This window comes from Arachis ipaensis, chromosome B09, assembly GCF_000816755.2.
Source record: "Arachis ipaensis cultivar K30076 chromosome B09, Araip1.1, whole genome shotgun sequence".
Lineage (NCBI taxonomy): Eukaryota > Viridiplantae > Streptophyta > Magnoliopsida > Fabales > Fabaceae > Arachis > Arachis ipaensis.
In genome coordinates this window covers 12,122,096-12,133,133 of record NC_029793.2, presented here as the reverse complement: position 1 = coordinate 12,133,133, position 11,038 = coordinate 12,122,096, and the positions used below count along the sequence as shown (strand labels likewise).

Sequence of the window (11,038 nt, the reverse complement as noted above, 5' to 3'; positions counted from 1 at the left end):
TTAATCAGTCAATATTATATTTTTAAACTTTTATTATATTTTAAATATAAATATAAATTTATTTTGATTATATTATTTTTTAAATTTGATTATAAATATGAATCAAGTTAGAATATATTATTTATCGGTAACTAAATTTCAAAATTCAATTGCAGAATTGGCTGCCAAGAAGGGTGATGAGTGCATGGCGTATTGCAGGGATATTGCATGCCTTAGAAAAATGGGATGTTAATGAGTGTGGAGATGCTATGTTTAGCATTGAGAAAATATGGCAAGCAAGTATTCATCATGGGTTTAGGCCATTAAAAATAAATCCTCTTATTAAAATTTAAATAATTAATAATTAGTCTTTTTTATGTGACTAAATTAAATATTATTTCAGCTATTAAGTTTATTTGTTTATGATATTTAAAGATATAAAATTAATATTATAAAAATTGTATTAATTATACATTATATCTAAATTATCATAAGTTATTTGTGTTAGTAGTTATATCTTACAATTTATGTAATGTAATAAATTCTATGAATTAATGAGAACATAAAAAATTAATTCTAATTGAGTATTCATTGTGTTAATTTATATATAGAAAATATGAAACTATTATTATAAAAAATGTTTAATTACTTTGTTGGTCCCTATAGTTTCGTGAAATTTTCAATTAGGTCCCTATACTTTTTTTCTTTTTAATTGAGTCCATGCACCAAATTTTTTTTTTCAATTAAGTCCCTCTTAGTAGTAATTGGCTTAATTTTATAGGGACCCAACTAAAAAAAAATTGGTACAGGGACCTAAATAAAAAGAAAAAAAAAGTGTAGGGACTCAATTTAAAAAAAAATTTGATGCAAGGACTCAATTAAAAGAAAAAAAAATATAGGGACCTAATTGAAAATTTTGTGAAACTATAAGGACCAGTAGAGTAATTAAACCTATAAATAAATATAAAGTACTATACTATGAAGTCATTATTACAAAGTAAACTTCATAAAATGATTGGATGAATATGTATAATAATTATTTGCTAAAATTTTTTAGCATAACTCAAACAAAAATATTGCCTTTTTAATTTAATGTCCCCATTAAACAATTTTATTAGACAACATAACTTGTGAAGTAAGGAAGGAAATTTGTCAACTAAAAAATCTCTACTTCCAACTTAGGTCTATTGCTCATTATAAGTTTGTTTTGGGAAAAAGTTTAGTATCTCCACCTCTAAGATTGGGTCTACTAAAAAATAGCTTGAAGAAATTAAACAGATTTTCTAAACTTACATATATGTATAAACAATTAATAGTTTTTTTTTTTTTTATAAATGTTAGTAGATATAGATAATTTAATTTTAAATATTTAATATATTATAAGAATTTAAAATTTGTTTATCTAATTTACATACTAAATTACATTTAAACCTTTCTTATGGGGGATTGATATTGTCTTTCCCCTTATGTCATACAAATTTTTTACTGTGCAGGTTATATAAAAATAACACTAAGGTGACAAATAAATTTAACATACGATTCAATGTCCATTTTTTTTCCTTCAACTTGTATTAAGTAAACCTATCTCAGCATTTTCCATCTCAATCTCTTAAGTTTTATTAATAAAAATAATGAAAACAATACATCTCTTTCATTAACAACGGATTAAGCCCCAAAATAGAGTCAAATTAATTATCTACTTGACAAGTATATGCACCATTGGGATAATTTTATACTGACATTTCATAATTTATTTTCACCAAGTATTAGGAGTGGAAAATTAATCAATTTTAAATTAAATTATTCACGTGAAAGTAAAAGTAAACAAATCATGACATATTTAAATGATATTAAAATAATGATAGATTAATGAAGGAAAATTTAGCACATTCCAACATTTCCTAACCAAGATGAATATGTTCAGTTTTTAATAAGTAGGTGGGTTCCAACCAAAAACTGAAAAAAAAAAAAACCTACTTCAATAAAAATGCCAAAAATATCTTCTCACAAAGATACTTATGTTAAAAGTATGATTTATTTATTTAGATATATTTTAGGAAGAATACTAGGGACCAGCAACTTTTGTGATTTGTAGCCATCAAATAACCATCAATAATAATTTTAATGGTGTGAGATTGGTATGAGATTTCATCCAATGGCTCACTTTTTTTTACTGGTTACATGCTGGTTATAATTTAAAAAAATTGCTAACCCCCTTGACTTTTCTATATTTTAAATAAAAATATCACTTTTATAACATACCAAGTACCAAAATCACATTAAGATAATTATAGAATCTTCGTTGAGGTATCCAACAAAGAAAATAACAGGAAAGAAAAGGAGGTTGGATTGTTCGTAAAATATTTGTAACTTTGGGGAAAAAAAACATTAAATAAGCTAAGCAACAAATCAATTATTTTTATCACATCTGGAATTGATCATCAATACAATTTACCACGCTAAGCAACAAATCGTTATTTTTATCACAACTGGAATTTATCATCCTTTACCAGTAAGATAAGAAAGAAAGGAGGAGGTCAAAGAAAGCAGAAATACTATGCTGAAAGAATCTGGCAATTTCAGAGTTAACCAATGATGCCAAATTGTGCCAACTTTGGCTCCTGTAAAAATTTTGTACAAGAAAAAGATAAAGCTTGGAATGATACTTAAAGACAAAGATGGTAAGGCTGCACACGTTTCAGCTTCCTTCTTTGTTGCTGCATAAAACAAATTAATACCAAAATCAATTATTGAATGACAACCAAACTAAAAACATCTTATTGGATGATCTACACTACAGAATTGGGATCCATAAAGGCTTTATTAGAAACTTCTAAACTATAGAACTAAATTGAAAATTGGGTAAAAACTATGGAAACTCTAACACAACTAAACCTTTTTATTAAAGTAATTGCAGAAATGTGGACCTTTAACTTAGATTCATCAGCTAACGAAACGGAAAACAAGATTGGATAAGGATTCATTAATACCTTTTGTCAATTGTGCCCCCATGAAGGATCCAATGAAAAATGCTTATCATTTCTTGTGCCGGAATGAAGAGCTCTACTCGGTGGAGCATGCACAGTAATTGGAAGAATCCATTCAGTTTTATCCCTTCCCTCAATCAGAAGTGGATGCTCATATCTGTGGCTCAGAAACAATACAAGTTTAACCGATACAATGTTAGATTCAGCAAATATTATTTTAGTATCTGCAATTAGGATATAATAGAATCAATAAGGATATTATTAGTTCATTGTCCGTATTTATGCAAATTTACTCCATGCAGGCTACATAAACCATCCCCAAGCTGCATTTTGAAACAAATTGTCTCTATAACAATACATGAAGGATAAACAGAAATGAAAATGACTAGTAGGTTTTCTTAAGAATGTAGATCAAGATGAGAATCTATCTCTGAAACAAGTCGGCTGCCAAAATATTCATAGAAGTTATGTTGGTCATATCCTTGAGTAATGGAGAATGTAAAAGGCACTCCTCGTGCCCAGGACTGGACATTTAAGATGTGTTCACGAATTTGGTTTAGGAGAGGTTCTAAAGGAAAGAGAAGGGCATTGGAGGGTTTGACATTGTTGATGAATTTTATTTTTCGAGGGGTAAGGGTTTCAGGAGTTTTTTATTAACCTTCCAAAACCCTTGGTTCATTTTTTTGGGGGGGAGGGCAGGAGAGGACAGCCCGGTGTACAAGCATCTTGCGTTAACGCAGGGTCCGGGGATGGTTCATAATATTTTACTTTTATATTTTAATTCCTAGAAAATTATGTTACAGAACATATTGATTCCAATTAATTATTTTAAAAAATACATTAAAAATATTAAAGTATATGCTAAGCCTTCATAGATGGGAAACACATACCTTCTCCAATCCACGTTCTTTGGAGTTGTGAAGAACTCAAAACGAAGAACCCATTGCACAGATACATGGGAAGTGGAGAAGGACATTGGACCATCCATTGGAATAGAAAACAAGAAGCTTGTCTGCACCAAATCTGCAACAACCTCATGATGGTCGCTCTGAATCTAAAAGCAAAGTTGAGAACATAATTGTCAGAATCAGATTTCGGTATCATTTTGAAATATTAAATGCTCATAGATTCAGTTTTCCACTAGTTAAATCAAGATCTCATTGCTTTTTCTTTCTGGATATTCCATGAAAAATCAGAACACAAGCCAAAAGTCAAGACGGAGGACATAACATAATGCAGACAGATACTGTTAATATGTAAGTAGAACAAAATAAAGAATTGCTTCATCTGCAATTTGCGATCAGAGTCCCTATAAAACTGCTACATGATGAGGAATGCTTTACAGTTGTGAATATTGAGAAGTAAAAGTGCCAACAAGACCCAAAAAAGCACCGCATCCGCATAGAATGTTAAGTGTATAAGCCATTAAGCCTATAATCACAAGTACATGTAACTACATATTTACAAAAGTTCACTTGGGAGAAAGCAATAGTAGCATCTCTTGAGGAGGTTTATACCAAGAGAGGCTAAAGGGAGACAATTAAATAAACAAGAGCGAGTTCAATCAAAGAAGGAAATTTTATTTTTTGATGACATTTAACAGTGACACATACAAAAGTTAACATGGATTCAAAAAAGCTTGAGCAGTAAGTACATACCTTGGTTATTGTCGGGGAATTCCTCCTAGAAGGGTGAATAAATCGCCTACTTATAGTTTCTGAAGTTTCCAATGTTACTGAGATCTACAAAATGATCATTATAATAATAAATTCCTTCCATTGCATCAATCGTGCTGAATAATTGGTTGGTTATTAGTTTAAATAAAGCTCACAACAGGCCAATCACCTCAAGGCATCTCCTAGCTCCTTCTTCATGAAAGAAAGTAAGAGTCCCACCTATCTGCAACAAGTTGTTTGTGATTAGAGATTCCAACAAGTGCACAGGATGTATCAAACTCTATTAAGGCTATCATTACCATATCACTGAAGTAATAAGTTGCATCAGAATTTTTTGGTGAAAATTTAAGCAAAACTTGATCATCCAGTTTGATGTTATAAGACCTTCCTCTAGTGAAGCCTTCTGCTGTGGAAAATGTATGAAACAGATTAGCTTAAGCAGAATCTATATTGAATGTTAATATCCAAAATGTATCCTTGGATATCAAAATCAACTCGAAGTGAAGAAAATTTATCAATTTACATGCTAAAGACTCATTCGCTCCCGCTTCTGGTGACGTGGATACTCCAGCATCATCATCTGCAGAAAATGGTTTCCTGTACTTCTGTTGCTCACTTGGTGAGGCAATAGCAAGTGATTTCTGGTTTGATAAGACATCTGTTAAACGAAATATTATTTGGCAAAGCAGGTCCTTGGAGAAAGCAATAGCAAAAGATGACACGTATCTATGAGACACTAATAAACCAGCATAATTTGAAACTTCTTGTAACTGATTGCTTTGTCAACAGAACAATAAGCAGTTTCAAACAAACTGTCCTATCTGAGTACAGGTATAGGGTAACTAACTCACCGGCACCAGGATCAGATAACACCTCAGCAACAGAAAGTCGAGGAAGTGCTATATTTGAAGATAAACTTGTTCGATGACCTTCTAGAGCAAAAGATTCTCTGTTCAATGATCTTGCAGAAGAAGATCGTAATGATAATGAACTTCCAAACCCTCTGTAAAGATTTTCTTTAGTGGGGTTATAATTAAAAGAAGAAACAGAGGACACATCATCCCTTGAGCTGTCATAGTCCTCCTCAGCAGCATCATAATAATCATTTGCTCTAACCTGGACAGAAATGATTCTATGTTATATCTATTGTGTTGAAAAAAAGATAGCATGGGGTTAAGTTAACGTGAATGCATTACAGAAGTGTATGCCAAGTGAGGGATTTGCATAAAACCAGAAACAAGAAGAATAAATAGTTCTCAGAGGAGGATTTGAAATATATAATACAGTTTAACAAGCACTGAATCCTTATAGGAAGAAGGATGACTATAGAAAAAGTTTACATTCAAACTTCCAACATGAATGAAGGGATACAACAAAGGACAAGAGCCCATTAAATAAAAGGGAAAAAATAGAACAATATCAGGATACAACGGTTGCTACTGTAAGAAAACTTTTGCCACATTTGAGATAGAGTATTTCTGCAGTGGTCTCGCTCTGTTAGATATGTTCATTTTCTATTTTCAAAACTCATTATAAAAATTCTATTTTCAAACCTGCCTGTTTCAAGATTTTGTGAAGAAAACAATGGAAGTTGCAAAATTTTGTTTCAGTGTACCCTTTACAAAATGCTGGAAACAGGGAAAATTGGAAATAATGTTTTATTTTTCTAATTAATTTTGGAAACAAGAAATATAAACCAACCTAACTCTTGTGTGCTGAGAGATTTGCATGCTGCCAGCCTGGTCAAGTAGCTAAATTTATTTTGCACATTCTATTTTGCTTCACTCTTTGAACAATATTTTATCCTCTCCCTTGGTACTATTTCTTTCTCATTAATGTTTTTCTTTCTATCAAAAGCAAAATAATACATTTAAGGAAAACAAACTTAGAGATGCAATAGCATTGTAAAATAACAAATATAGAAGCAAGAGAATCATAAATTTATGACCCAATTTTTTTCCCTAGCTAGTCACTACTCACATTCTTTATATCCCACTTTCCCAAACAAAGAGCATTGTTTTTTCTTTCTTTATAACCAAAATCAGCTGAACCTTGGTGTAATAGCAACTGGATTCAATTCCTGAAAAGACACTGCTTGCGAAGATAAAAGTTGTGTACATCTAAACTCCCCATAGTAACAACTGTACATTGGACCACTTTGTTTTCTAACCAAAATCCCATAGTCCATAGATAACCAGTTTAGAGCATAATTTATCAAGTCATTTCACATATTGCACACAAAATATTTGACAATTACAAAAACAAATAAACCAGATTATTTAAAGAAAGGGTGACAAATGAGTTTAGGCTACACCACAGATAAGTTTAAATTACCCAATTAAAAAATATCACCAATAGCATACCCAATCAGCATCTGCATCCACCTCTTTCCAAAATAAATCCGGTTGGATAATAGTTGGAGGAACAATATCTGAAAAAACAAGATATATCTATATATAAGTATTAGTATGCAGGTGTTTCCACAACACACCAAAAGCAATGAAACGGAATCAAAGTAAAAAAAAAAAATTCATAATAATCAAAATCTAGAGCAAGGAGCAGAAGCAATAAAAAACTGAAAGAAGTATGAGAAAATACCACACTAACATTCAAAAATCAAAATCAAGTAATAAACTTGTCAAATGAATAACATTCTCATATGCTAACAGATAGCAGTAAAATGATCAATCACTATTGATTTTTAACTTCAATAATTTGAGAAAATAAAATGTTAATGGAAGTCAGAAACTATTAGCAGGTTTACAATGCATAGGAAATAGAAAAACAAGTTAGTTATTCAGGTAACCTTCATCAGATTGAAAGCCATTGATTTTCTGGTTTATCCATATTTGTAATGGAACACGTACTTCCTGCAAAAGTGAAAGTAAACAACTTAAAAAATATGTAAAAGCAACAATATCAAAATATGTTACAATGTTATAAAATGAAAAATAGAGTAATATTTCATATCAGTCAGAAGAAATTTTAGTTGGATATTTAGCTCCAATGAATTTAATTAACCAAATCAATCCCCCAACATTTTATTTTGTTAGGCAAATCAGCCCCATGTCATATTCTGCTTAACATATGAAAGTTTAGACAAATTAGTTTCCATTGTTATTTAATAAACATATGAAAGTCCCTAAGAATTTTTTAAAATTCTCAAGTCAGTCCCTCCATATAGACGAACAAGTTGATATGGGAACCAACTAGCTATGAAATAAAAATTTGGAGACTGATTTGGTAATTAAAATTCCTTAGGAGCTGATTTGTATATTGCTCTAAAAGATAAAAAACATTTTTGCAATTTAATATTTTCATGCACCCCCACTACATGATTTTTATGCACTGCAGATATCATGAGAAAACTTCATAGTATTGTTGAGCAAAGAGTCTAGCAACATTTTTTCAAATTCATAACCTGAGGCCAAAAGCCACCTGCCTATACATTAATTTGGCATATGGCTCATGATTACAAAACAAGATTGCACCTCAATGGTTTCGCATTGAAACTAACAAACTTGTAATGGTAGACCAACAATTAAAATTAAAATCTCCTTAGTGGTTTTCATATATAGGTTCTCTCCATGTCTATCTACCTCTATCAATTGGGCTACTTTCCACCTAATCTATAAATAAGACTGATAATCATCCCCCAATAAGAATGACATACTACTCCCATGGAATTGCTTAAAATGAGTGCAAATCATCATGGCATGCTAGAGCTTTCCCTCTCCTGCTATTATTAGCTCTCTAATAAAGCTTGAATTATATAAAATAAAAATAAAACATGGGGGAAAGGCAAACATTTTCCTGACAATGCAAAAACCAAAAAAGATATGCCAACATCAGAACCATAACTCAGCATGAAAATAAAGTGATGCACAAGCATTTCAGCATATGTCAGGAATTCATTCGAAAACCAACCAAATCATTAACATCATTTGTGGTCTCTGGACGAGACTGCCCGTTTTCAAGCACTAGCCACCCTCCCATTAATGCAGTTCTAACATAGTACAAATAACGAATATTTGAACCCTTGTACGACGGAGGAATAGTGTCAGGCAGCAGCATTCGTACAACATCTGCAATCAACAATGCCCCATACAATCAACCTTCACCAATTAAAATAAGACAACCATTAAATCATGACGTTTACAAAGGTAGTCTTATAAGTAGGCAACATGCAAAGGGATACATTCAAGAAAATTCCAGAGTTCAAGCTTAAAGAAAACAGTTCAATGATTTTGTCCCCAATGTTTCTAAATAGTTTCAGTTTTACCTCCCCATCAAAGATTGGTCAACTTTTTCATTTCAAGTTTTACCATTTTCCATCCAGAAACATGAGAATTAAATTGAAGCAGTTCAGAAAAGTTAAGGGGTAAAAAATGTTATTATAAAAAAATCTTATTCTCTATTTCCCCTTCCCTTGCTACCACCATTACCACCATGGTATACTAGCTAAATCTAGAGAAAATCTTGAAAAAGAAAAAGGCCACTAGCTCTGCACAAATAGATGTGAGCCGTGAGCCACCATTCCAAATAAATGATGCATTGAAGAAAGGAATGAAATTTTTGCACTAGTCAAATACATCATAGAGAGGACCAATTATTCATTATTCACATCAACAATTCAGAATCGTGTATTATCACTTATCAAATTTCAACTCTTGTATATATCCTTTTATAACACTCTCCTACGTGCTGACCTTGTGTTCTCCCACCCCTCTTTCTCATGGATAGTGCCCCAAGTGTTAAGAATCATCATAATCTATTATTTGAATTTATGGATAAAGGTTCGAGTTTCCTCGGTAATGTTGGAATTTGGAATGAAATGAAGTTTTCTAAACTTCCAATCCTAACTGCTATTACAAACAAATGGTCCACAAGCTTCCAAATTCAAGCACATTTTACATTGAAAAGCCTTTAATAAGAATTGTGTTATAGATATATAGATGCATTCATTTGCCTTCATAAAAAAGCTTAAGCATTTAAAAGAGATGGTTTATGACATGCTTTTAGATAGGAACAAAGAGTTCATCTTTGTTGTGCCATTCTTCTAAGTTGTCTAACTACAGGAGCTAGGTACCGAAAATCATCAATAACAATTTTGGATTTATTCTGCTAGAATGAAGAAGGATTAAAGAAGCAAAGAAGAAAATAAATTGAAGAGCATATATATATTTAAATCTAGAACGCCACGTACATGATTTGCTTCTTCCAAAATTAACAATCTGATTTGCCACTAAGACTGGTGTTGAGGCATCCAAAAACACATTTTCACCTGAAACAAAAAGGCAAAAATTCAATTAACAGTGTAAGTAGTAGAAAACATTCCCAGACCCAAAAAGATAAAAAAAGAAAAAAGAAAAAGCTATAATTGAGCAAGTAATACACATCCAATTCGGCAACACAAATGGCTCTAGCCAGATTAGTTAAGAATCTATTGAACTTCTAAATTCTAACCCTCGAACAACAACTATGCCTTATCCCACTAAGGTGTAGCTTACTACATGAATCAAAAACACCAATAATAACAATAATCACTAATTTGCAGTTAAGACTGAAACAAGAAAAACTCTGAAATTCAATGTTGCAAAGGAATGAACGAATGAGGGAAAGAACGAACCTCTCCTTTGCTTAGAACCAGGAAGAGGCTTCGGTGTAGCGAACCACTGAGTGTCCAATTTCTCAATCCCTTTGATCTCAAAACCGAGCCTTTCCATGAGAAAAGAGTACTCATTGGACGGGTTTGAGATCTGAATGGTCACAACGACTGGATCACCAGGCCTATATACTTGCCTATCCGTTTCGAGATTCAGTTTTGGACGCAGTTCTTCACCCTTCGATAATGATGAATAATTCTTGGTGTTGGTGTTGATTGAGTTAGAAGAAGCCCCGAATAACGAGAATCTGCCTTTTAGCATTGTTGCACCTTTTACCACTCAACTTTGGGACTAGGTGGGTTTGAGAAAGAGGATTTTAGATTGGAAAGGGGGAAATTGAATTGCGTTGTTTCCTTGTTTCTTCGTCTTGTTCTCTGATCTGATCTGAGACACTGCAGCTATTTTTTTTATAATAAGAATAAAAAAAAAAACTCTGCTTCCAGCTTCAATTTTTGAGTGTAAGCTTATTTGGGCGATTTTATCCGTTGGGTAAAGTTTTAATAATAAAAGTAAAAGCATCAGAATCCTCTAAAATTATATTGGGATTTTAGAAAAAAAAATATATTATTAATCAAGATAGTGGGATTCATATATAATAAATGTGTTAAGTTAATAAATTAATTAAATTAGTGTATGTTCTCGTGTTCTGCACGGGGTAATACGTAAAATTATATAAAATTTTTTTTATTAAAATTTAAATAAAAAATATATATAGTAATTATTATTATAA

The 11,038-nt window shown here is 31.6% G+C and overlaps 2 protein-coding genes across 3 annotated transcripts in view; one reads left to right on the top strand and one right to left on the bottom strand.

Annotated features, from left to right (window-relative positions):
* Nucleotides 1-514, top strand: part of LOC107618742 (protein ECERIFERUM 1) — a 39,965-nt gene extending 39,451 nt beyond the window's left edge. For both annotated transcript variants that reach the window (XM_016320885.2, XM_016320884.2), the window contains exon 10: nucleotides 156-514. In XM_016320885.2, the coding sequence (XP_016176371.1) occupies nucleotides 156-332 (177 nt within the window). In that variant the 3' untranslated portion in view covers nucleotides 333-514. The remainder of the gene's footprint in view (nucleotides 1-155) is intronic.
* Nucleotides 2,375-10,754, bottom strand: LOC107618967. Its single transcript, XM_016321162.2, has 13 exons — nucleotides 10,272-10,754; nucleotides 9,849-9,926; nucleotides 8,570-8,727; nucleotides 7,449-7,512; nucleotides 7,006-7,073; nucleotides 5,494-5,758; nucleotides 5,166-5,300; nucleotides 4,942-5,048; nucleotides 4,812-4,865; nucleotides 4,625-4,708; nucleotides 3,857-4,020; nucleotides 2,970-3,123; nucleotides 2,375-2,696 (listed from the first exon to the last, which is right to left on the bottom strand). The coding sequence occupies exons 1-12, from the start codon at nucleotides 10,567-10,569 to the stop codon at nucleotides 2,976-2,978; spliced, it is 1,623 nt and encodes a 540-aa protein (XP_016176648.1). The 5' UTR covers nucleotides 10,570-10,754; the 3' UTR covers nucleotides 2,375-2,696; nucleotides 2,970-2,975.